Below are 27,691 nucleotides of genomic sequence, written 5' to 3'. Positions count from 1 at the left end.
CAGGGAGAAGTACTAACCTTTCTTGCTTGCTACGTCCACAGAAAGCAAGGGGAGAAAGTGAGCAAGGAAAAAGACAGAGAGAAAGGGAAATTACAGTCTGTCAGCAGCAGGGATGGCACACAGTGCTGTGGATGGGAACAGCACCTGACTTACAAGATCTTTAATCCCCCCCCCCCCCCCCCCCACCCTGTTTTTTGTCAGATGTCGACGCTGACATTTAGAAAATTTGTTTTTCCACAGCAGGCCCAGATCTAAATGGCTGCCACAATGATCATCTGCATCAAGTTTTTAAGATTATTTTTTCTTTACAACCCTTTTTCTTAAGATGCATACTCTGGAAGAGAAGGGGAAAACTATCTGCAGTCTGAGTTATTGAGTTGATTACTTTCTCTGTTGTTGGACAGGTTGTCTGATAATATACTCTGGTGCTTTGGGTTATTTGAGGTACATACAGTATTGTATTTAGGGAGAAATACAGAAGGCTATATTCTGCAACTAGCTTTCTGGTATCAACTACTGTATGCCATCCCAATATTGTGCTGGCAGAAGAGAAGAGTGGACTCATATAGTTTGGATTTGCCCATACTTTATAGCTTTTGCTGAGCTGTGATTGGCTGTGGGGAAATGGTAAAATGTAGAGATCGAGCTAGTAGTCTTTATGGTGTTGAGGTTACATTCATGTATATTAGTGATCTTTTAGAGCAAAAAGACTGCTAAGTCATACAAAGTTGCTATTGCTATTAGTGAGGGTTTAAGAGCAATGTCCACTCAAATAAGCATCTGCAATTGGGTCACTTTAAAGATTTCTCTCATTTTCTGTGAAGAAATTCTCCACCCTTATCCCATCTAAGCCATGCCCTGGCTGGCTTATCCACATGCGAGAGCAGCTAAAGCTCTCTGCACTCACTGACAACTGCCCTCAAAGCCAAAAGGACTTAGACCTGAATAAAAGACTTTGAAGTTCAGCTAAGTTTGGCTCAGTACTTTTCTTTCTCTGGTTGGTATATGAGAGAGAAGCTCTGCTGGTTCTAGTCGCCAAAGTAAGGAGGACCACCACTACCTCACAATCTATTTATGGAAAGAATGAATAAGAGAGGAAAGAAAGAGAGGGAGGGAGAGTTGCACAGATAGCAAGCGACAGAGAGAGGAGGCCCAGCCCGGCCCGGCCCAGCCCAGCCCAGCCCAGCAGGGTTTTAGCTGAGATGTCATCACTAGCGGAATGCGCCATATGGATCCCCCCCAATCCTAACCATAGCAGAGTCAGCCACCTCCAGATGTCTGGCCTAAGGACAGCCCCATTCAAACAGAGCAGAGAAAACATGGCCCAACTGTTAACCTGGGAAAGGAGGGCCGCGGGGTACCTGACAGAGCCTTCTCCCATATGCTGAGGATCAAGGAGCCTCCAGGCTCAGCCAAGCAAGATGAATCTCTCTCTTCATGTAGAAATCACTCAACTCTAACGGCATTCATTTACAATAATCTTTAATACAAGATCTTAAACAGACTTCTGTACTAAAAAGAAGAAAAGTCTGCAGGGACCGCTCAGAAATGTTGGACAAGTGGACAAAATCAAGATAAACATAAAATAACACAAACCTCCAGGACACAAGGTTAGGGTTACTGCTGAAGTATTGATCTCAAAATATGAAAAGATTATCTGAGGAGAACAGTGGCAGAGTGTGTCAGTCTACCCTCAGTGCTGTCACTCTCCTCATAATACAAGCATGTAGCTGACTGGCAGAGCAGCCGTTGGCGTGGCAGTGGGCTCACCTCTTGAAGAGCAGGATGGCAATGACGATGATGATGATGAGGACGACGGCGAGGACTGGGCCCATGACCCACAGCATCTCAGGGTCATCAGAGTGGCGGGACATGCCGCTGTGCAGCTTCACTGTGATGGGGTCTGAGTAGGGGCTGGCTGCAAACGTCCTCTGCTGCAGGAGGGAGGGAAGGGAGGGAAGGTGTGAGAAGGAGGCACCACGTACGGTCTGCTGTGAGGGCTTTAAAGTATGGATGAGGCTGGAGGAAATCAATCTTAAATACATTCTTCCCATTTAAAATATGCAAAGACAAATCATACTAATGAGCTAAAGGAAGGCATAAATAAGATGAATGAACATCCTTTATGGTCCTTAGATGCAGCGATGCCACATGCAAAATCAGATGCAAAATTGGGCCTGAGCAGTGATAGGCATATGGAGACCTTGTGCTTCAATTTGCTTTTGTGCGTCTGCCCCAAACAAACACAAACTTAGCACCAATATAGTAGGTGGGGCAGTAAATTGATGTGTCGGTGGACTTGTCAAGAGGAGTTGGCACATTGAAACACTGATGACTTACCACGTTCAATAATTAAAAATAGGCGAAAATAGACACTTATTTGAACATAACAGGCAGCAGTTAATAATCCAACATACCACCAGTACATCCTTTATAAATACTATATGTAGAAGTAGGCCTAATATATACAGTATTCTCGCATGACTAAATTCTGTAAGATATATTCCCTAAAACATCATACATCGATCGCCTCTGCTCTCTGTGCCAATTACTATTTTGTGAATTTTGTCGTCATATTGACAGGAGGGATAACATTCATTTAGTGAATTTTACTCCGAAGATCCATACATCTGAGTAAATGTGCACCTGGAGCAGGGGCGATCATGCAGTGGAGGGGAGGACTTACATAGACATATTGTATGGTAGTTTAGTAGTTTGGGAGTTTTTTCCCCTCCCATTATTACCATGGATTAAATAAGTGGAATTTGACAACTTTCAGGATGATTCTAACAACCATCTTTTTACTTTGTGCGTAAAGGCCCACAAAACACATTTTCCATGAAGTAGGTATGCAGCAAAGGGGCGCACAGAGAGATGGAGAGAGGGAGCCGGTGTTGAGGGAGGAGAAGACGGCTCTTTGTGGAGGAGGGGTAACTGGGGAGGGTGACAAGCACTGGGAAGTAGATGCATCAGGGGCCTTCGAGGACAAATCCGATAAAGTTCACACCATTGCCACGCCCTCCGGAAGGCAGAAGAAAACTCACTGGCATTAAGCAATATCCCAACCTCAATGGCAGGGGAAGAGCAGACACTCCTGTGAGAGAGCTGAAAATAACCCAGGGCTGGAGACAGAGATGAGCAGGGGTGACTGGCTTAATAAGTCAGCAGGTGTGTGGGGGCGATTGCAGGATACATGTAGGATTTGAGTGTGTTTATCTGCTCATGGCATATGTGTACTCAAATGTAATAATGCCTCTTGGACACTCTCCTGCTCTCTGGGTCTGTATCTTTATCATACGGTGGGCATCAGCACCCATGCCTAGTCCCACCTCATTGTCACAACCAGCAGTGCTGCAGTACTTGATTTCTATAGTGCTGGAATGAACCTCTATGTCAGCGGCAGTTTATTTTTCGAATCAATTAAAAAGCTAATTAAAAAGCCATTAAAAAAAGGTGTTCTGTCATAAATTTCCAAAGAAGGGTTCTTGCCACCGAAAAAAAATGATCTCTTTTCACCTTGATAGAGTTGTTTGCAGAGAGGGCGGGTACAAGGCTTAATACTGGCGTCACATAATAAAGTTAAATGGATCAATTTGCAAGGCATAATTCACTTTAAGTAACTGCGTTCGTTGTCACTTTGTGTTCCCCCTGACAGGCGGCGGAAGTTTGACTCTATTAAAGAATGAAGCTATAAATACGCCTCTTGCCAGATGCCTGACTGAGGTCTGGCTCCATCAGGCACATTCACTCATTATGGAGAAGGCAGGGCCAGTGAGAAATCACTATTGGTAGCACCAATCACTGTACAGAGAGGTAGTACCATGCTGATACTACACACCAAATGTTAAAGGGGCATGGTTGCTCGTAGAATCTGATGCTTTCTGAGCCTGAGAAAGTCCTTGGGGTTTTTGTCAACTCCATGGCAGAAATCGTGATATCAATTCTAAGGGATATTCTGGCTCATCTCTCTGCTCCCTCCCCGCGTCTCTCCTCCTCCCCCCCCCCCCCCCTCTCTCTCTCTCTCTTTCTCTCTCAGTCTCATCTCCTCACTCTACTAGCTGTAGCTCTTTCTTGTACTTTAGGCAAAGTGCAGCAGGCAGCACAGATAACTTTCTTTGAAAAAACGCCAGCAGTCATGCCTCTTAGACACAGTCGATGGGACCCAAACAAAAGGGCACATTTAGATATTCACAGAGGGGGAAAACTTTGGGAGTGATCAATCTGAGCGACACTATCTGATAGAAACAAATCCCATGGAGTGAATAATATGCTGCCTCTACACTTACAACTGTGGCATGGGTCCTTGTATCACTATAAAATAGTGACTGAAAAGTTGATGCAGAGAAGGAAGGAAGACTGCTAGAAATGGATGGGGAGGATGAATATAGTCTTATCTTTCCATTGTTTCTCCCATAATCATGCTTTACCTAACAAAACTAATGAAATGAGTGGAAACAAAAGCTGACTGTAATGCGGGTTGACAGCTTTATTTTTTCCCGGAACGCATAGGACCCTTAGCAGACTCCCTCCTCAGGATCCTCACACACACCCACTCTATCTGTGACAAACAGGACAGCAGCCAGGGGCTTCAGCTTACTCCCCAAGCTGCAACCCTTCTTCCTACCACCTTGCTTTCTCTCTTTCTCTCTCTCTCTCTCTCTCTCTCACACACACACACACACACACACACACACACACACACGCACACATGCACGTGTACACGCAAGCACGCAAGCAGGCACCACACACGCACCACTCAAGCACGCACGTGCGCTCTCTCTCTCTTTCTCTCTCTCTCTCATATTCTTAAGTATCTCCCCCTCTCTCATTTCAACAGCTCTCTCATCCACATATCTCTCTAAAATGGATGCCACATCTCTCACTTTCTCTGCTTTCTCTGTTTATTTCCCTTAGGTTCCCTCTACCAATCCCTCATCCTCCATTAAGCTCTCTCTCTTCTCTCTCCTCACCCCTCACTCTCCTCTCCTCACCCCTCACTCTCCTCTCCTCACCCCTCTGTCACTCCAACATGGTTCTCTCCTCTGTGGAAACTGGGACTCTCTGTCGAGCGTTCTATCGCGCTCTCTCCTCCTCTCTCTCTCTCCTCTCTGCTGTAAATGATCGTACTGTTTATATGGCCTGTTTCTTTTATCCAATTTCACAGTTCCCAGCTTGTTTACCAGCCATGGGAGCCACATAAAACTGTGATGCCCTTTCTCTCCAGTCCCCCGTCTCTCCCTCCCTCCCCCCCACCTTCCACCCTGCCAGCAACCCTGCCATAACTATAAAAGTTGAGCTCATTTCCCTTTTTTCAGGGAATGGGATTACGGTGCTATTTTCTCCTAACTTGAATTAGAATCAACTATATATCTTTCAGTGCATCACAGATCTGTTGAAATAGCCGTATGAGAGACTGATGCAGGGGTGACCTGGGAGACTTTGCACCCTCACAATGCTAGTTGTCAAGAAACAATTGGATTACCAAAATTGAGAGTTAGTACTCAGAGTTATGCTTTGAAATTGTTTGTCTGATCAATTGTTCTTGTCGTTTCCATGTGCTGTACAGATACAGTGGAGGAGCAGACTGAACAACCAGACACCATGTCATCTAAACAGAAACCAATTACCAGTAGGATGACACTGAATGACACTTGAGCGTGACAAGGGTCATTATTTCTCCATGAGAGAACATGACTCATGGATATGACTCATACCGCTGAAGACCCCTGAGTGAGGCTTTATTCATTTGTTCCATAGAGATAAGAAAATACCACAATCCTCAATAGACTGTAGAGTAATATTCACCTTGGCCATAGATATAGTAAATGAAGACCAACAGTCCTTCCTTTCAAGGAGGACCTATATGACACAATAGCAGTGTTGTTGTAAGCACTAGTTTTTAATGTGATTCTAGGGCTGCTGTATGATATGTGGGTGAGCTGATAGGTGTGATAGTTAGTGATGGGACGAAGAAGGTGTGCAGTGGCTGTCACTCACAGAGTCGTGGTCTTTCAGGGCTGCCAGGACAAAGCACAGGTACTGCTGCTGGCCTGGGAGGGGCTTGTTGTGGAAGCCGTTGTACTTCTTCTCATCTCCCAGAGTGAAGGTTTCAGGCAGGGCCTCCAGCTTGGCAGCGACGTAGGGCCTGAGGAACTCCTGGCTCTGTCTCTTCCTCCTCCTCCTCAGATTCAAGTCGGAGCTAGCCTCCAGGAGCTGACACAACATGACAAAGACACAGTAGACACTTAGACAGTCACTTATACACTGTATATACCTATTCAAATACAATGTGTACAACTATGCATAATAGGCTGTCGGTGGTCAAAAGTGAAACATTAATGTGTATATGGAATAATGTTTTACACATTTCTATAGTAAACCAGACATAACATTATATATTAACTGCCCCTCCTGCACCTCTATGTGACCTCCAGAAGCAGTGTCAGAGGGTATAGTTTTATAAGATGGTGTGGGTGTGTGTATGCATCACTGGAGGCTGGTGTAGGGAGAAATCGGAAGACATGCTCACTATAATGTATGAAATGGAATTAGGAATGGAATGGAATCAAGAATGGTGGAATGGAATCAAACACGTGTTTGATTCCATTCCTCATTCCATTCTATGCATTCAAATCCTCTGATTTCTACCTCCACCAGCCTCCTCTGGTGTGTTCACCACTTGCCTATTCTGTAGTCTCAGTGCCAACTCTACCAGGGCTACCTACTTAAAACACTTCATGGTCAAGGTTTCAAAGCCAAGCAGAATAAACAAGTATTATCATCCCCCTTTGTAAATGGTGGTTTAAGGCCCAGTGAGCATGTCAGGGAAAAATCTACAATTCTGATCCTTGAAAAACATTGTATTGTAAAGTAAACTACCCCTGTGACCTTGTCCCTTGTTACTTTTACAACTGACTTTCTAAAAAAACAGTTTCTCAACAAAAACTGCAGCAATAGCAGTGATTTAGTCTGATGAAAAAAAAGACTTTGACAAAAAGGAAGTAGATCTTGCTGTCTCAAGGATGCTTTAGATCCAGCTATATTTATTTTACACGCTCTATACAGTTTTTGGTATTCAATAGGCTGCACAACATTTTCAGGTATTTTTTCTGCAAACGGCAGTACATTGAGAGAAAGCAAACTCATGAGAAAGCAGAATAAGGTAAGAAAGTCCACACTAATAACACAAAAAAAAAATGCTAAGAGCAGCTTTTTACAAGTGTTTTAAGTGCCTCAAACACTAAGAAGTTGTAAAGCGTACTTGCTTAAACTGAAAACTTGAATGTAAAGGGCAAAAGTTCACATGTATGGTGAACAAACATTAAGCCGTTATTCACAGTCTTGTCTTGTATTAGCTTTGGCTTGTCTTTGTATTAGTTTAGAGGACACTGACAGATGGATGTACTGTATGATGTTTTAAAGATTATTGTGGGAATTATGGAACACACACAGACAGACACACACACACACACACACACACACACACACACACACACACACACACACACACACACACACTCACCTCATCCAAGTCCATGTCCTCAGGGTTCTCCCACCTGCGTAGTGTGGCTGGTGTTACAGGAACCACCACTATGTAGTACCACCTGTGGAGAGAAAGAGACAGGCTGAGTATGACAAGTGAGTGAGCAATACATGCATACTGTACAGTATGTGGCTCAGAGTATCATTGCCTGTGCATGTTCTAGATCTCTACATGCTGTCTGTGTTTAGCCTCAATCTATAATGAATACCTCAATACATTCTTCATACCCAGAAGTGCTCAAACAGAGAAATGTCTCTTTACATCTTTTCCTTCTGATGGCACACACACACACACACACACACACACACACACACACACACACACACACACACACACACACACACACACACACACACACACACACACACACACACACACACATACACGCACGCAAGCAACATACGCACGCATGCACGCATGCACGCACACACACGACATGCAAGCAATGTACGCACGCATGCACGCACGCACACACGCGCACACACACACACAGACACACGCTGAAAAGGTCTGGCAGGGGAATTACGATGCTGATTGTATTTCTAAATTAGTTTTTTTTTCTTTATTACTCCTGCTGGCTCTGTTTATTACGGCTTACTTGCTGGCTGTTTATTTGAGAAACAAACACTTGAAACACAATTAAGTCTGAGTAATTCGCAGCCTGTCTGCCTGAGTTGGGTAAAAAATACCTTCTACAAAAATTGCAGCTTTTGCATTGGGCTCCTCATTCACTAGGTATCATTTTTAAAGATAACTCTTGAATACATTGCTTTCTGCCACCCTAAAAGTGCTGAGGGCTCTGATAAAGCCTGTGCTTGTGGAGCCGTGTGGGTACCCATGTGGGTAGTGGTTGTAATCATGAACCCAGAGTGCAGGAGTGGAGGGAAACTGCAGGTTGTGCTGCTAGGAGGCCAGACTAATTCCTAATAGTGCTCTCTGCTGCTGTCTGAGTGAAAGAAATGTGAAAATAACAGTAGTTATGAGCTGTGAATAGCAGGAGGTAAACAAAAGGGCTGGAGTTCCTCTCCAGACAGCCCCGGCTGACACCTTTGTGTTTGAGATATTGATTTAGCATTAGCATAGGAAGCCATGTATTTTCTGTATCTCTGACGAGGCCATTGGAAAGTCCAGACAGCTCAGACTGTGTGCGTCATCCCAAATCCTCTCAATGCTTCTTACTAAGCAGCTGTGTGTTACTTTTAAAAGTATGGCTTTAGGGGATATGGCCTCCAGCCATAGATGAATACATGAGGTAGCAAATATCCAGATGCACAAACAAACCATTACTGTTGAGAGGTAGCTCGCTGTATCCTGTGCCTATGATAAATACACTTTGATTTGATTTTGATTTGATTTGAGAATCTATGGTATATTGATGATGTTTTTACAAATGAGGATAGTGATGATAGTGATGGTAAAATTCATGATAATGCAGTAAGTGTGACGGGGAAACTCAGAGACTCTGACTGTTATTTTAGTTCACCATTATCAAGTGTTTCCCTGTGTAATGGTTATAATGAGGATATGAGGTGAGGGATAGAGGAGAGGGACAATTTCAGGAGTGAGAGTGATGGCTATAAGAACACACACTGACCTGACTGGGGCTGTAGTGGGGACTTTGGGCAGGGTGATGGTCAGTTGGCCCCCTTCCTCAGGGTCGTGTGCGTAGCGGATGGGCTTGGTGTTGAGCAGGTCTGGGGCAGTGCGGATGGACACCTGCTGCTGCAGACCCCCAGCGCTGTTCCCTCTGCTCATCAACACAAAGGAGTAGTCTGTGTCTGGCTGCAGCTGCGTGATCAGCTTCCTCTTCAGGTTCCCCTGCACCTCCACACTCTGTTGGTTGTACAGGATCTGCCAACAGGGGGTGCTCTGGTCAATGACTTTCTCACACACACAGAGCACTTCTTGGCTTCAGAGGTCATGCATGCATACAATTTAACCTTTATCATATTTATGGAAATCATATACCTTTGTCATTGTATTAGAAAAAGTCAGAGAAAAGAGTGAATACAATCATTAGAGGATATAATTGTAGAATTATCTAAGTTGATTCCAATGGAATTTCCATTTCAATTCAGACAGTAGTCCGGTCCATTGTGTACTGCTGAGCCTCTTGTCAGGATGGACATGTCCTTACCTTGAAAGGCACTTGAGACTTGTAGGTTTCTGGCACTTCCCAAGTCAGCAGAACAGAGGTTTTCATCACAGCTTTCACACCAAAGTTTTTGGTGAACTCTGGGGGAGACAGACGGTGAATTATATAGGAGGGCTGTCATCTGTACTTTAACAGGACAGCTACGGGGACCCTGGAGCACCTTGAGAGTGCAGTGCTGCTACAGCAACAATAGCACGGCAGATACAGCTGGGTGTATGCTATAGAAGAGAGCTGACAAACTGCTTGTGAAAGAGCCATCTAAGGAGAAAATTGATTTGAAATCGTTGATGTTCATTGACCTGGACCTTTAATGAAACAGCAATGAACAGCATTAAGAGATGTTATTACATTTACCTTTAACATAAGCTTACGCATGATAAAACTTTGAAGCTATGAGCTTTACTGTGACTGCACATAGAGCTAACTCACTTGGAAGACATCTTTGAAGACTGTAGAGCGACTGCTTGAGAGAGACAAGAAAATAAAAAAGTGCCCTAATATGAACGTGAAAGAGCGTTCCATGGGCCCTGTACTGGTTATGCTGGACTGATTATGCCACCGTGGTCCAGTTAGCACCAGCTTCCAAAAGCAATGCATCTGTTCTTCTCTCCTGCCATCTGCTCTGCCTGCTCTGTGAGAGAGAGGTAACGTATGTGTGCATTCCTGGGTCTGTGTAGGTGGTAAGTCTACATCTGCGTGGGTGTTTGTGTGCACATACAAATTAGCAGAACTCACTGGGTATAGAGGTAGCTATGGCCTCCTGCTTTGTGTGTGTGTGTGTGTGTGTGTGTGTGTGTGTGTGTGTGTGTGTGTGTGTGTGTGTGTGTGTGTGTGTGTGTGTTTATGTGTGCACGCTTGCTCGCTCGCTCACCGGGCATGGAGGTAGACATGGTCCTGCTCTGGATGCTAGGGCACAGAGGTCCTGCTCCCTTGCTGGTGAAAGCTCGTACACGGATGTCGTAGGTGGTGTCTGGCTGAAGGCCCTGGATGGTCATCTGGGTCTCCTCTGTGCTGTTGGTGTGGTTCTGCTGACTGTTGATGTCGCGGTACACCACCACGTACTGCACAATCCTGCCATTCCTCTCTGGCAGCAATGGGGGCTCCCAGGCCAGCTTGGTGGTGGAGGTGGTCAGTCCCACCACGCTCAAGTTCTGAGGGTAGCTGCTGGGCACGTCGTCCGGTGTGGTGATCTCCTTGGCGTACTCCTCACCGTTGCCTGCCCGGTTCTTGGCGCACAGTTTGAAGATGTAGGTGGCGCCCTTGTGCAGGCCTGTGACGGTGAAGTGGTCGTCTGTCTTCTTGAAGTCTCGAACGGTGAAGGTCTCCTCCTCAGCCCTCTTGTACTGCAGCTGGTAGCCCACGTGCTCCCCCACCATATCCTTAGGAGGCTGCCACTGGATCAGAGCTGTGTTACCTATGGTGGTGCTGATCATCATTGTGGGCTTGCCTGGGACTAAGGGGGAGATGGAGAACATAATCATAATCATACCTAACACATATGATTACTACTATTCACCAGTTTAAGCTATTAGTAATGGACAATTCTTAACATTAGGGTTCCATTAAAACTATGGGCAAGCACTAAATGAATGAGAGCCTGCTGATATAATAGTCGTTTTACATCATAGCTACCAGTGAGAGTGCTGTGCTTGTTGCAGTGATGACCGTGGTGACATTGCCACAGCAACCCACACTTGGCCCCTCCTCCTCAACCACTGACATCTCTAGGACCTGAACTCTACATGAACTCAACTTCCACCCTCTCTAAACTACAGACCCATGAGTCACAACACACAGCCCTGACATGCTGCAGACTACCAGCCTTCACACACCTGCTCCTGTGGTGGTGACCACCTTGGCCTTGCTGCGTGCTCCGTCCCCCTTGGTGGTGTAGGCAGCCACGGTGACAGAGTAGGTGGTCTCTGGGAGGAGGCCTGTGATGATGGCCTCCTGGGAGGAGGGGGGGAGAGGAAGAGGCACAAACACTTTGGATCAGACTACAGCCACAGCTCTGACTGCCCAGCCCTCCACTGCAGGCCACTTAAGCAGATAAGGCACTGAAGCGCACACAAGACATAAGTCATCTTTGCTTTTGAAACACTCCCAAGACATCCCAGGCATAAAAATGATATTTTTGAGGAACAAGTCAAGTGAGGGTAAGGAACAAACAAACCTGAAATGGCTTTAGAGGAAATACACTTCTGTCACTTTCCCCTGTGGTAATATTGTGGTACAAAACCTGAGCTGATACCATGTATACTAGTGTGTAATGGATTTTTTAAAGGAAACATTCTCAGGCAGTGGGGTCACCTTGGTGGTTAGCCCTCTTAGGAACTGATCTAGAGTACATCTGTCCTCGAGATGCCTGGCTCTCTCAACTGGTTCTCCTTCATGAGGAGCTGTATATCAAATCATTCAGTTTATTTACGGAGGCATAGAAAAACTTTAGGTTGCATAACACTATCTCGGTAGGATTATTGCACAATGTTATTGTAATATATATTTAGACTTTTTGAAAATGAATTTTCTTTGACAATGTAAAACCCAAGGTGCTGTTATCATAACAGACAAATCTTAAAATGTTATGTTCATCACTCATGCTATATACTGTCTCTAAGAGTAATTTTTCTCTGTATTAAGATTCTTCATCTTTTTTCATTAGAGAACATTAATATAGATGGTAAGAAAAAGCAGCTCAGAAAAACAAAAACAAAACAAAAACAAAGACCAACCTTGGATTATGCAACCCAAACAAAAACACGGCAGACACTCATGAGGATAAGCCACACTCAAAGCATTCTGGGGTGTCCCTGAGCTCATAAAAGACTTGGAAGGTCTTTTTCCTTTGAATAATCGTGGATCCAGATCAGAGCTGAAGAGTAGATGGTTGTGCTTCAGATGAGAGAAAGCTGGGGCAAGAGGGGGGTTTCCAGTCGAAGAGAGAACACCCAGGGCGCTTCTCCCCCCTTAACCCCCCCCCCCCCCCCCCACCCCACCCTCAGACCAGACTAGCGCCCATGGCAACAGCCCGAGATGACAGGCGAAGAAGAGCTATCACACATATTAGCTTGGCTATACAAGCTAGCTCGGGTTTCCAGAGACCAAACAAATCTCTAATTATCATTTCATGGCTAGCCTCTCACATCTTTATTGCATGGCATTAAAAAAAGGTCTTCCTTTGCTAATTAAACTCCAGCCTTATGATCACAGACACACACTAAGCAGTAAGTCCATGTAGGCTATTTTCAGAGATTGCTCACTTAGGTTTTAAGTAACCCCTCTATCCCACCCCCCATCTCACTCTTGCAGTGGAAGGGGGTTAGAGATGAGAGGGAAATGTGACTCATCTGGAGCTATTACATTCCTTTTAAAAGCCTCATTATTATAATCATGAAGGATTCCTTTTTCGTTTCAGTGCTGGAGTGTTTCACTGTTTCACTTTCAAAAGATTCTAATCAGTCTCTTATCTCTCTTTCAAATGCTGAGGGAGTGATGAGTGAGCGGGTTGTCTGAGAATATAGAAATAGTTTCCCATGGAGTGAAGAGATTAAACATTTAACATTTGGACATGATGGATATTGTATCCAAGGGAAGCGTGATGGATGATGGATATTGCATCCACCTCTTCCTGCACCTCAACCCTGAATCTTCAGGGGGTTTCCGCCAATGTCTAGAACTCCACCATCATATCTCATTAGCAACTACAATACGCAGCTGAGCGGATATTCACATGGGAGGGAACACCAGAATCAGAAATACAACTATATATCATCAACTTGCTGGTGTGGGACGACAAGGAGCTCTGAACAGTTGCTGGTGTGTTTTCCTTATTTCCATTAACTGGCAAAGAAAAGCCTCCATTTATAATGATTCAGCAGTGAACATAAGATAAGATACAGTATATAAGAGAAAGTGCAGCACCCTCATAATCTAGAAAAGTTCTGAGACTATATCTTGGAATATTTTAGACTGTAATGAGAGGCGCATTAGTGTTACATAAGGGGTTCTGTGACAGAGCCAAAAGCAAACCACAGAATAGAAGAGAAGAGAAGACAAGAGAAGCCTCACTCCTACTGCTGAAACACTGCAGAGTGTGACTCTGACATGGCTGTCTGGAGTTGTCACTACCTGCTGGCACTGAGGAACAGATGCTTCTGTCAATCACACACTTTCTCTTCTCACGGATGATGTCTACAGCTCTAGTGCAGACGTTTTCAGTTCCAGGGGGAGTTTATAAGTGCTGTGAAGGCTGGGTGGGTTTGATCTCACTGTGACATTGTAAGGAGGGTGAGGGACCTTGGTCCGTCAGAGTAGGAATATCTCTCTATGCAGGGGATGTGCGCTACACACGGCATGGACAAACAAAGACACTCATACACAGACAATACATTAACACCAGCTCACAAACAACAATATGCATCACTGGACCGTGTGCACTTCTATTACAGGACACAAATGTACAGGAGCAGGAATTCCAAGCAGAATCAATTAGCTCAAACTTTATTCAACACCATGTAGCATAGAGTTCAGCCGTCTCAGCGGTGAGCTGTAAATCCACTTTTTAGCAAAAGCAAAATGTGATTTGGGTGATTCATGAGTGGTAGCAGAGCTGTGGAGCCTGTGCCAGGACTGGCCTATCTGTTTGACAGAGCATAGCCGCTTCATGTCAGGCCTAGAGCACACACAGATCTGTGTGTGTGTGTGTGTGTGTGTGTGTGTGTGTGTGTGTGTGTCTGTGTGCTGGATCACACCAGGCAGGTAGAAAGGTATTAATCTGGCTAGGGAAAGTAGTGTGGGAGACATACTAGGTGTGGCTGGCTCAAAATAATTTCACACACATAATCCACAACTTCACCTTTTTTTCTCCAGAGTAAAAAAAAAAAGACGGATGGATTTAAAGCTGTAATGCCCGAGAGACTGAGGTGCTGCACGCTCTCACGCAATGTGACGACACTACTGAGCTGGTGCGAGGGTGTTGCCAAGACACACACACACACACACACACACACACACACACACACACACACACACACACACACACACACACACGATAACACACACACACACACACACACACACACACACGATAACACACACGATAACACACACATGCACACACAAGATAACACACACCAACGCACTCACAAAGGCACACACAGTCCAACATACACAGTGCATATTGTGCTGTGTGCTGTCTTCTCCAGCACCCTCTCACCAGCCTCAGAAACACAACAGAGTTTACCTGCTGTTTCCCCTTCAAGCAAAATGAAATCTGTCTGTGTTTATATCAAAGCCAAGGCAGAAGTGACTGAGAGAGAACTGCAGAGTTCACAGTTCTGCCTCAACACCCCTCGGGCTCCACACCCCCAGACCCTCCAACACCCCCCCCCCCCCACACACACTCTGTAAGGAGCCCAAACAGATTGGAAAAGGAGGAGAAAATGCACATGAGAACTTTTTCTCCTGTGTTCTGAGGAGTGGAAAACTTTGTTGGATTCTGACAGGGCCCTGTTGTAATGAAACTGACTGTCTTATGACCTGGGGAGAGTGGAGAGAGAGGAATAGAGCATGGCTTCTAAAGACTTGTCTCAAGTCTATAATATATAGCCCTGCATACAGTAGGCAGTAGCAGGGGGGGGGGCAGGATGAAAATAAGACTGGATGAAAACAAGAATTTCACAAAGTACTTGCTCTCCTCAGTTATATTCAGTTACAGTAGAGCATCTCTGGTTTCAATGCTTGAGGTTAAGGAAATGTTAGTCCCCACATAGAGAAATTGGTAGAGGATAGAGCACACACTCCCCATGGGCCCACTGGACACACTGCACCCAGCACACACTGCAGCTACTCACGTAATCCGTCGAATCCTCATCGTTCCACTGATGAAGAAGGGAACAGACAGGGGGAGGGAGAGAGGAGTCATGAACAGGACAAAGAAAAAAAAAAGATTTTTCACTTTGTGAAAGATTTTTTTTTCTGTGTAGGAAAAGGTTGATTCTACAGGCACTAGTAGAATCTAGCTACAGCAGCATGCGTGTCTGCTTCAGATGATTAGTGACTGTTAGGGAGAGAGGAAGCTGGTAGGAGGTAAAGGGTTAACATGCAGTCCTGGATGCATGTGACAGCTCTCCACAGCGCCGCCTGGTGACATGAGCTGTGCATCACAGCTCATGTCCTGAGGGTGAATCCGAGTTGATACTACAAACATCAAGGCAAGACAAGAATAAATCGCAATCGTGAAGCATTGACTCTTGTGGTACTGCATTACACCCCAAGTACACTCCAACTCACCTGCAACATGAATCCAACATTAGGGAGGTTCTTTTTTGAAACAACCTAGCTCTTGATAGAAAACAACTTCATAAACCTTAGAACTTGGGTGGCCTACATTTGGGCCTTACATCTACTGCCTTGTTATTCCATATCATGCCTTATAGGGATGGGGGAGAGAGAGGAAGAATGAGAGGTAAGGAAAGAGATAACAAAGTCAGAGGGTGGGGGAGAGAGAGAGAGAGAGAGAGAGAGAGAGAGAGAGAGAGACAGACAGGCAGACAGACAGACAGACAGACAGAGAGGAAGGAAGGAAGGAAGGAAGGAAGGAGAGAAAATGGAGTGTGACACACATAGACACTGGTGATTTAGCTCTCCTGTGCTGCTGTAATGTGTCTGTCACTGAGTTAAGATAAAAATTTCACCTTCAGAGGTTAGAGCCTTTTGCTTATTCAGCAACGAGTCTGGGGATTACATTTTTCTTTTTCGCCTGTAGGTACCTGCACCTATTCCCTTCATTCACACTTCCCTTTCAAATAAAGCCAGCGGCAGCCCTCTAACCACACCTCCAGCCCCCACCCTGCCTCCCAGACCCAGCCAGGAAGAGCTATTTCTCTACTGAGTAAGGCCAATGGATGTTCGATTTGGTGTGCCTCTCTTAAACCCCTAGCACGTAGCAGGTGCCACAACAGAATTGATTCAGAGACACAAGGCATTTGTATTCCGGTCCACGGCCTTGCTGACTAATGGAAAATAAAAGACAAAGGGGCATGCTTCTTCAGGTTCTTAAAAATGCTGTTATCATAAACAAGGTGGCTGCAAATGGTGAGCCGAAAATCAGCTACTCTCAATTGAAAGTTCAGGTTGTGCATTAAATTAAGGAAAGATACATCACACCAAAAACAATGGGGGAAATAAAACCAGCCTGGGCAACTGTCTCTATTTCATAAAGAAACTGCTGTGTGACTATGGGCCACATGCTGAAGTTTCACTGGATTATTAGATTATAATGACAAATACCCCCAAAACAGACAAGCAGTCTCAGTGTCCTGGAAGAGAATGTATTACAGAGAGACAACAACTATTATTGAGATTATGAAAATAAAGAGTTAGGCCAACTTATTTTGCCATTACATTATGTGGCTATAAGAATACAGTGGCAACGGTTTTAAGAGAATTCCTGAAGCAGAACACTTAAATGTATGTGTCAGAGATGTTATATCTGGAGGCTATTCTATCAAACAAAACAAATGTTCATCTTCAGAACCATAAAAAGACTTGACATCAAATTCAATAAAACCAAGATGAAGTAAACACAGTGGAAGGTTCAGGTAAAGCTTGACACATACTGCCTACACAGTGAACTGTGAAAAAGAAGAAGAAGAATGTTCATTTAAGAGACGTTGATTTCAGTGGAAAGCTTTTGATTGAACGTCGGTTGTGACTATTTTTCTACAGAGAAGTTGTGCTGGTACTGAACTCCAGATAACCCTACGGCCTTGGAGTAGCTGCCAGTCACAGCAGTGTCCTGTGTCTGTGTAAGACCAGGCCTTTTACACCCCGGAGGGCCCAACTCTGAACTCATCAATGTCATTTTAGTCTGCCTGACCCCTGTGTTAAGTGAATCAGCGAGTGGAAGACCTGCTACACAGTGCTTAGGGGCTAATAGACTGTGTGTCTGTGAGTGTGTGTCTGTGCATGTAGTATGTGTGGCTGGCTGTGCATGTTAAAAAGACAGTGTGTTGCTGCATGTGTGCTCCAGCCAGACATCCACATGTTCACCACAATGATGTCAACACTGGTCATAATGGACAATGAAACCAGACCACGCTATATGCAATCCCGTTTTGCAATTACTGTATTCTAAATGACGTCAATACTATAAGTGCCCTTTTGGAGCAACTGCTTTGATTCAAATAACAAAGAACTAGATATTGCTTTTATGTCATGTAAAGTTGCCTTGGCATAACTTGCCTTTCCTGACTTATAGAGAAACCAATCGAGGGGAATTAATTCAGCAGGCGTGTTTATTTCAGCAGGAGAATGCCTTGGAGATGCTCTGTCATGATGAATTATTTCGGCAGATGTTACTCGTAGTGCTAATAATTCACCAGCAACCTTTAGCACAGTGAGACAGAGACAAGCACATGGGTGTAAAAGGTCTCCAAGAATCAATGCAAAACTCCCTTTCGAGAAGTACAACTCTTCTTTACTTAATCAGTCCTTGTAAAACAGAGAAGGCCTCTGACACTGAATTAGAAAGAGATGAAACCTCCTCTTCCTGATGCTAATAGTGTGGGCTAAAAGCAGATGGATGAGCTTTTTCCTCTACAAATGGATGAAAATAGAGTAGTCTATAGAGTAGTCTATAGAGTAGTCTATAGAGTAGTCTATAGAGCCTGGCATTCCAACAGAGAAAGAATGACCTTAGCTGAAAACTTCCTTTTAAGTCTACAGCAGCAGATACTTCTAACACATTGAGCGCAACACCCACACTGACACAACCCCCATCTCATTACAGAATCGGTATGTCTATCAGTTCGTAATAGAATTTCCTGTGTGCAATGCGTCTCATCATTTTGTGCGATCAAATGACTGCCTGGCACTTGACTGCGACTCAGTGCCACTACATCTCTCTCTCTCTCTTTTAATGAAGTGTGTCCCATTACCTGTCTTCTAGCAGCATGGCTACCACTCCTTATTGGAATACCTACCATATCCTTATCGGAACATTTCGCTTTCTAGTGATTAGGCTGCTGCAATACATCTCCATCATGCATGCAGCAGTATACTGTATGTCTTGCCTTGTTTTACATAATATGGCTGCTAAAAATATATATATAAGAAAGCCCACAAGCTACCTTTGAACATGACTGAGGAAGTACCTTTGGGATATGGGTTAGATGGAAGAAGAACATCTTGTTGTAAGAAGTAGCCGTGTTAACGAGCACTGGAGCTTCCAAGTGAGTGTTTAGAGAACATCTTCAGGCAATGATCTCGGAAGACACCGACAACGTACGTTCAATGTGGTAAGTAAGTATCATGCAAGATTGTAGACTACTACCACCAATGACATCACACTGTGCAGGCACAACTTCCCCAAAATACTGAGAGCTACTCTTTTCTGTTTGCAGTAAATTATGCCAAAGTGTGGGCTTCAAGTACCAAGGTTGTTTGCAGATAATCGCTCCTTACCACCCACACACACAGTGAAATCCTCCCTCCCTCTCTTGTTTCTTTGCCCTCCCCTCTGTCTCCCTTTCCCCTCTGCCCTTCTTCCCTCTCACACTCACTCTATCTCCCCCTCTCTATCTCCCACTCCCCCTGCCTCTCTCAGAGACTTCGGTCTTAGGAAGCGTATGTTTCCCTGGGCTCGAGGAGACAATGATCAGCATTTGACAGGGCTCCCTTATCAGATCAGACAAGCCTCACGCTTCACAGGCATCAACACCAGGGAATGGGGAGGAATGAGAAGGACCTGGTAGGATCCTCCATGTGTCCAAAAATAAGCCTCACTAAAATCCTCAAAGTGCAAGTATGCTTGTGGAAAAACAACAGTGTTGTGTTTGTTCATGAGCAGAGAGGGAGGAGACTCAGGTATAAATGTTATGGTTAAGGGCTCGTAAAGCACAGACGGGGAGTTGGCAGGCAATTAAGACTTTATGTTCCTCAGTGTCGGTAACCTCCACGGCCAATAATTTGATATGACTGAATTTATTAAGCCTTTTGTCATAAGCGTGACAAAAGGCAGTAATCCAATCTTGCTGCTGCTACCAAGCCCAGCCACAGTAAAATGTCTGGGGGATTTTAAGGTGCCTTTGTTGAAGAAAACATGGTGAACAGTGATCACAGCTTAGGGTAATGTGTAAGTTTCTCTGAAATGCTGTTCTCTTGTCCTTGGCTTCGGTAACATTGGTAACACAAGCGAGGGAATGGTGATGGCCTCTTTCAAACAGATTTAGTCCCAAGACTTCATCAGAATCCAGAGTCGGGAGCCACTTTTCATCTGACTGACAAGGACGCAGGGGCCATAAACATAGGCACAGCCGGCCGTGGCATGAGTGGGTGCACTGGCATAACGATCTTAGTTTGGCAAAACAGTCCACTTAAAATGATTCAGCACCACACCAGGGACTGAATCAATCCATCAAAGGAATAGTGTGAAGTATATATGACAGAGAGCCAACTACTCAGCTAAATCCAGGCAGATTCTCATCCTCAGAGTCTTACTCTCTATCCCCCTCTACTCCCTCCAAACACACCACACCATATGTATGGCAGAGGAGCAGTCAACCACCTTTTTGGCCTTTTAAACCGAGAACAAGTTAACTGCAGAGTACTTATTGATTCTAATCTGAAAACACTCCAGCAGCTTGGCAAGAGACATTAAGAAACATTAACAATAAATATTGAGAAAACTAAGGAAGGTAAGAGGGAAACATCAGAAAACGTTGCAGCAACTTGGTGTGATGGGTCAATATGAGTTGTGAGAGGTGTGAAAGTGTGTGTGTGTGTGTGTGTGTGTGTGTGTGTGTGTGTGTGTGTGTGTATGTGTGTGTGTGTGTGTGTGTGTGTGTGTGTGTGTGTGTGTGTGTGTGTATGTGTGTGTGTGTGTGTGTGTGTGTGTGCCTGCAGCTTGAGTGTCTCAGGGGTCGCTGCATGAACGTGCATGTTGAGACACGTCCCCATTACTGCCAGGGGGAGAGTGTAAACTTATCACAGATGAGGCTTCAAGACAGTTCTTGGAAATACAAATCAGTTCACAGGGCTCGATGTGTGTGTGTGTGTGTGTGTGTGTGTGTGTGTGTGTGTGTGTGTGTGTGTGTGTGTGTGTGTGTGTGTGTGTGTGTGTGTGTGAGAAAGACAGAGAGAGAGAGAGTGAGACAGAGAGAGTTGTACATGTTTTTTGAGATGTGGAGGCCTTTATCAAGCCTGCTCACATGTACAGATAAGACAGGAATGCACCTCATGAAGGAAGAAATCGGAGGTGAGGAAATCTCCACAAGAGGAAAAAAACAACAATCTGAAATGACTGGAACGAACGGCCGCAGACCGCATGATAAGTTTCATGACCTTTCAGCGTGGCGAGGAAGTTGCGCAGGCCAGAGACAGCCATCAGCAGGACCACCAAGCTGAGAAGTCTTTGGTTGACTGATGTCAAGGTCACAGAAAACATTAAATTCATCCCTGAATGGTCAACTGCAAAGGGTGACCCATTCTTTAAATCCTTATCTATGGTGCAGGTGTGGCTAAACAGCAGTGTTTAAGGTGCCCAGAATACATGAAAGTGAAATAAATGTCCATGACCGCTATACAGCTGATCAGACATGTTGTCTAGGGGATTGTCTACTGGGACATCACACCTTCATGCCGTGTCAGGCCTAGAGCTATCTCCCAGCCTGCTCAGTAGAATGGCATGGCATGCTAGCACAGATAAGCTGAGAGACCTGGAGGAGGGCCTGACACTGTGCTTGAGAGAAAAGGAAGGCATGCTCCCACAAGCTAATACCAGGATAAGGATTCCTACCTTGCTCACACCCAATAAAAACCTTCATCTCTCCTTTTTCCACAACAATATGACTACTCGTACTGCGCTGTAGATGCATTCCTATTCAGGATTAAGTCTACTCTTTTCATTCTTCTCATTTACGGTTCCTGCAATTGGGGCTGAAAAAAACAGCAACAATATGAATAAATGAATGAATGAATGAATGAATGAATGAATTACTTTCATGGAATAACAAGGCAGTGAGTTAAGCATTATCATCTATATAAAATGGCCACCACATTCATATCTAAATATAAAATCAGAAATGCACACAGTTATTGTTTTTCCTTCCATTTCTATTATTTTCCACTGATGAGCAGTATGCAGATGTGAATTTGCTCACATTGTTTTTTTTAAAGGAACATACACATAGACACACATAGACCTTTTTCAAACACATGCAGTAAATGACAAATGTAACCCAACCACAATGATTGCCACTGAAAAACTCCCATGTCCCCAAGTCCCCAGTCTGATGAACAACTGTGTCAGGTGTCTGGGACATTATAACGGGAATCCACTGGGACTAGCTGGGGTACGTTGGGACATACCACTGTATACAGTATGTGGGACTGTGTGAGTTGAGTGAATGTGGATTAACAGCAGGACAGTACCTGGGCCTCCGGTAGGGACACGTCCATGATGATTGGCTGGCCGCGTGGCTCCCCATTCTCCAGTCGTGAGTAGACCACCTGGTACCCTCTGATCTGCCCATGCTGCTTCACTGAGAGAGGGGGTTTCCACATCACACGCAGAGCTGTGGAGTTCAGGGCATCCACCTCCACTTTTCTGGGAGGGGCACCGGGCACTGAGAGGGGGTGGGGGGAGGGGGAGCAGAAGTTAGGAGTAGGCTCTGACAGACATGTATCATGGAGGGAGACTAGGCCTGACTAGGTAGTGTTATATCTACATCCAAAGGCATCCAAATTTCATCTGAAAACACCCCAACGCAACAAGCCTATTGAGATATTAAGAGGTTGCAGGCTACCTTTCAAGGTTATGTAAATCAAAGCTTCTCATCTTGTCCTCCAGGTATTTTTGGGAGCTGGGTTAAGTGCCCATGCATTATACTTTGTGGCAATGCTACTGGAACAGGCTTATGGGTATCTCTAGGTAGGATGCTTAGTCAGCTACCAGGGGAGTTCCAAATGAATAAAAATTTGACTTCAATAAAAGTGAGTGAAAGTATAGCAGGGATGTTAATGATAGTCAATAGAAACCAGAGGAAAGGAAGTGGCAAAGGTTAAAACGCCTTGCATTAAGAGATTAATTCCCAGATATCCACCACATATACAGTAACACCCACACCAGAGGTGTCAGCACTTTGCGCTTGTGTCCATTTGAATCATTTAACCGAATATATCTGCAAGCTTCTGGAATCCAGCCTTGGCCTTCAGAGCATAAAGTCAATATGGCTCTTGTATTAACAGATAAACACAAAGCCTCAGCCTGTGTAAAATGGGAGACGAACAAACGCAGGGATCCGAGCAAGTATACACACACACATACACACAATGATGTGGTCTTTGAAGTTGGTCTTCTAGGGTTTAAATGAAGAGGGCTGGGGTTTAAATTGTCCATGCTGGGTTTAGGCTGGTAGGGTGAAGAAACATCTCAGCATGGACAATTTAAACCCCAGCCCTCTTCATTTAAACCCTAGAAGATCTCAAGCCTGTTTTGTTTTTATTTTTAAACATATACTATCATCTTTTAGTGTTAGGGCTGAACTGGCTCGGGACTCACACCGCAGCCAGTGATTGTCTCCATCTCTCCATCTCCATCTCTCCATCTCCATCTCTCTCTCTCTCTCTCTCTCTCTCTCTTTCCCTCCTGGTCTGCGTCCCATCAGAGAGCTCCCACTCACTCCCATAGAGTCTCCATGGAAACCGCAGTGCAAAGATAGAGCGGGTTCATGCTGGGTTCTCTGTTTCTGGTAACCTCCCTGTACTCAAGCCCACTTGACTGAAGTTGCTAATGCACTTTTCCCAGAATCCCTGGCGTGTAGGCAATCAAGCACACATCATGTGCTTGTCAGCTCAGGGCAGCGGGAAAGTGATTTAGCAGTAATTTTATAAAGATCTGTAAGAAAATGGGAATTTATAGCCCCAGTGAGTTGGGGGAAGGCACTCATCCCAGTTTGTTGTAAATCAGACATATAGAAGAGGAGAGATCAGAGGGTGGCCAGGTAGAGCAGATTAGGCTCACATAACCCACAGCACAGCTGACAGACAGCGCTGTCTCACACCATCAAGGACACACTTCAGCTCTGGGCTAGAAGCAGAATTTCAATAATTATAGGCTGAGAGATTGGCTTCATTTCAGTTTCTTCAAATAAATTAATTGTGAGCCATACCTTTGGTGAGTGACACCTCGCAACGTCTTTGCCCAAGCAAGGTATTTGATTGGTTTGATGTGTTGCGAGGCGTCACTTATTTCAAACAGGTTTCCACCCCTTTGTAGCTAGATTTACCCTTTGTAGCTAGATAATACCTTTGTATATTTCCCCAAGCTTTCCGAACTAGGAAAGCCTGATCTCACCAAGGTTAAGCGCACCCTAACCACAGTGTCACAGAGAAAAACAGAAGGTGGCGGCGATAGGAAACCGCAGATCTGTGGGTGCTGTGGGGATGCTGGGCGGATTACTGGTGAAAGCATGAATGGGGATACCGCAGAGGATGCTGCTGCACTTTGTGTGCAGAGAACGGACAGATGCTGGAGAAACCCAGGGAGCAAGGAGAGCTCAAAGTCAAACGGGGCGCAGAGAGACGGAAAGAGATGAAAAGAGTGTGAGATTAGAATTCAGTAGGTGTGTAGAGCAAGGAGAGAGAGAGGGAGAGGGAGAGGGAGAGGGAGAGGGAGAGGAAGAGAGAGAGGGTGAGGGCGAGGGAGAGAGAGAGAGAGAGAGAGAGAGAGAGAGAGAGAGAGAGATGACGTAGTGAAGTTTAGGTTTAGTGGTGCTGAGTGAGTGGGAGAGGAAGCTATGAGCTTATAACTAAAACAATGCTTTTGGCTGTCTCTAGGGATAGAGAGAGAGAGAGAGAGAGACAGAGAGAGAGAGAGAGAGAGAGAGAGGCCTTATTGTCCTCGAATGCACACATAAAGGGAGAGAGTAACCACAATCCCCGTCCCCCCTACATGTCATATCCCCTCTCGAAGATAGGTCTCGTGCCCAGAATATAGACTAACACAATTCAAACACAATAAAGGCACCAGGGAATCAATTAATACCGACAATGGGAAGCCTAACATAATTAAGAGGAAAGGGAAAATAGGGAGGCAGGAAGCTGTCAAGGGCACAGACAGAGTTCATTTGTTAGTGGTCACGGCGGCTGAAGCCACGCTGAAGAGAGAGAGAGAGGGAGAGAGAGAGAGAGAGAGAGAGAGAGAGAGAGAGAGAGAGAGAGAGAGAGAGAGAGAGAGAGAGGGCTTTATCAGTGAAGAGGAAGTGGGCTCCACACTGTGCTGCCATGGTCTTTAAACCCCCCTAAAAGTCTCCAGGACTTATCCGTTGATACTTTGATTTTCTCGAGTGGCTCAGCAAAAGAGCCCATTGCTCTCAAGGTTACAATGTGGCGGATTGAGTCTTCACAAAAAAAGGCGGAGCCCTTGTAAGGATTTAGTTTAATGGTGTCTTAGAGCCAGAGGCGCTGGACTGTGCTACGCTGGGGTGGCGTTACTCTCAGGCAGTAATAAACAGAGCGTGCTCAGCGTGGCAGCCAGGCCAGTCCATCCTTCTGGGATGACTCACACAGGCCATTTAGTCAGAGTCTCAGGCCTGTTATCTGTGTGAGGAGACGGAGCCTGTCACATTCCCACTCAGGCACTCCAGACACCTCCGCTTCAGCAGCCCAGTGGGTTAGAGAAATGACAGCAAGCTGAGAGACAGACAGGAGGGCAGGCAGAGAGGAGAGGCCAGAGAGAGGCAGGCCATTAGGTAGAGCAGTAGGAGCAGTAGTAGCAGCAGCAGCAGCAGCAGCAGAGAAGGCCTGGTGCCAGGGTGGACTAGTGCCATAGAGGCCCATTGAGGGCCCGGCCAGACCAGGAACGTACCATCCTCCTTAGTTCTGATGCGGGCTGCAGGGCTATCTGGGCCTGGCCCTACGTCTGTGTGTGCCTTCACCCACACCTGATACTCTGTCCACTTCTCCAGACCCATCAGAACGTAGCTGGACTCGTCTGCCCCGATGTCAGTCACCTCATGACGCTCCACATCCTCCCCCGTGGCTGCTTGGTAAGCCAGCGAGTAGAGCACAATGTCTCCATGCTGACTGGCAACAGGGGGCGCCACCCAACTCACCTTGATGCTGGTAGAGCTGAGGCTAAGCAGGTGCACCTTCTGGGGTGGGGCTGAGGGGGCTTTGGGGAGGGGGGGGCAGAGGCAGGGGGTCAAGCAGGAGGGATGGGGGAGAGGGCACAGGCCTTCTGGACTGGGAGGAGCTCAATAAATAATTCATTCTAAACTAAACAAACGTGGTAAATGTGTGTGTGTCTATGCAAACATGTCATTTATTTGTTGTCAGAGGCTTACATGGTGTTTTTTCTCAGAGGTGTGTTTCTATTCTATTTCCTCAGCTTTCTGTCCCCCATTTTACTCCACAGTCCAGAAGTCAAACAAAGTACTCAAATGTAAAATAGGTACATGATAGAAATGAAAATAGCGAAATCCACTAAATAAACAAATACAAATAAAAAAACAACAACAAATAAACTGTATAGAAAATCACAACACAGTATGAATAAGGTGGGTGAGGGGTACAGAGAGAGCACTGTGGAGGAAGACTTTTAGCATGCCTGCTTGTGATTCTGGCAACCAGAGCAGTGAAGGAGCACACAGTATACTTTAGATATGAGCAATGTTAGGTGTTAGGCTTGTCCTTGATAGGCCATTCTTATAGAATTCTGAGGCGCAAATGGATAGAGTGAACAAAGTTCAAATACAGATAGAGATATACAAAAGCAGTGGAATTCCCTTGCGTTTAGTCAAGCCTTTATGGGTATATCCATGTGGGAGTAGATCAGAGGGAAAGAGGCCATGTGTGGGAGACAGATTGCAGCAGATAAGTTTCAAATAGGAGCAGGGTTGAGAAAAATACCAAAAAGGCATATTTAAAAGAAGAGAAATAAAGACATGGACAGATACACTGAGAGAGAAAAAAAGACTGAATAGTTGAGTCGAGGCAGGAGATAGCCAGTCAGATACAATTGCGAGAGTGGTTCGAAAGCCAGCGGGATAGAGCGAAAATATATATATTGAAATGTAATGAAGGAGGTGAAAGGAGAAAAGTGAAAGTTATTGAAACATAATGAGTGAAAGAGTGAAAGAGAGATTCAGAGAAGCGATAAGGAAGAGAGTGAGAGAGTGAGATAGGTGGGGGGAGACAGCAACTGACAGAGGGAAAGAGAGAGAGAGAGAGAGAGAGAGAGAGAGAGAGAGAGAGAGAAAGAAAGGCACACTGCTGGAACCTCTGCTGTGTTAGCACCTTTCTTGACGTGGTGACTAAGGCTGTCAGCAGATAAGGGACTAGAATAACACAGAGCCAGGTTCTAGGGGCCACTGTTCCTATGGGAACCAAACCCCTACTTGCACAGAGGGTTTCACGGCTGACAAGTAAAACAAATGGCTCTGAATAAGCACTGATTCCTTTTGGGAGCCGTCATAAATATTTCAGACTCAACTCTATATCTCCTAGTGAGCTGCGGAGGCAGTGACAACAGCAGAGACGCAGGCTTGTTATGTGCAAAAAAATCTGATTGAGGGGGAGCTGTTCTGTACTATTATACACTCAGTATGGTGACAATGACTGTGCCGGTGAAGCTTGAGCCATACATGAAGACATACATTACAACGCCATGTTTCATTACAAACAACAATGACAATGATCATGACATTTACAATCTAACCGTGGCCTGATGCGGAACAGTCTGTTTGTTTTTTGCTCAGTCCTGCATCATACAGTATTCCATACAGTATGTATTCAGCTGAATGTAACTCAATGGGTTTATTAGGCTATTTGTTAAAATATGCAATGGCCAGTGGGCAATGATTTGTTATCCACTGACGACGGATGAGGGCATGTAACTGTGCTAGAGTGTGAACGTACAACGTTTTGACTTTCAGATGGGTTGGTGGTGTGGGCTTCCACAACAAAGGAGGTACTTGAAAATGCTTTCCACT

At 45.2% G+C, this 27,691-nt stretch overlaps 1 protein-coding gene across 4 annotated transcripts in view; it reads right to left on the bottom strand.

Annotated features, from left to right (window-relative positions):
- Positions 1-27,691, bottom strand: part of ptprfa (protein tyrosine phosphatase receptor type Fa) — a 117,221-nt gene that overhangs the window by 21,384 nt on the left and 68,146 nt on the right. For 2 of the 4 annotated variants that reach the window (XM_083671685.1, XM_083671687.1), the window contains exons 11-20: positions 25,567-25,872; positions 22,131-22,324; positions 15,551-15,577; positions 11,531-11,648; positions 10,570-11,151; positions 9,681-9,778; positions 9,138-9,394; positions 7,523-7,604; positions 5,998-6,213; positions 1,771-1,934 (exon numbers count right to left, since the gene is read on the bottom strand). In XM_083671685.1, coding sequence (XP_083527811.1) covers positions 1,771-1,934; positions 5,998-6,213; positions 7,523-7,604; positions 9,138-9,394; positions 9,681-9,778; positions 10,570-11,151; positions 11,531-11,648; positions 15,551-15,577; positions 22,131-22,324; positions 25,567-25,872 — 2,044 coding nt within the window. The remainder of the gene's footprint in view (positions 1-1,770; positions 1,935-5,997; positions 6,214-7,522; positions 7,605-9,137; positions 9,395-9,680; positions 9,779-10,569; positions 11,152-11,530; positions 11,649-15,550; positions 15,578-22,130; positions 22,325-25,566; positions 25,873-27,691) is intronic. The other 2 variants (XM_083671686.1, XM_083671688.1) reach the window with 1 other exon arrangement.

Source organism: Argentina silus (assembly GCF_951799395.1).
Source record: "Argentina silus genome assembly, chromosome: 6".
NCBI classification, from domain to species: Eukaryota; Metazoa; Chordata; class Actinopteri; order Argentiniformes; family Argentinidae; genus Argentina; species Argentina silus.
The sequence above is the reverse complement of the archived record's forward strand: the minus strand, read 5'-3'. Positions and strand labels throughout refer to the sequence as shown.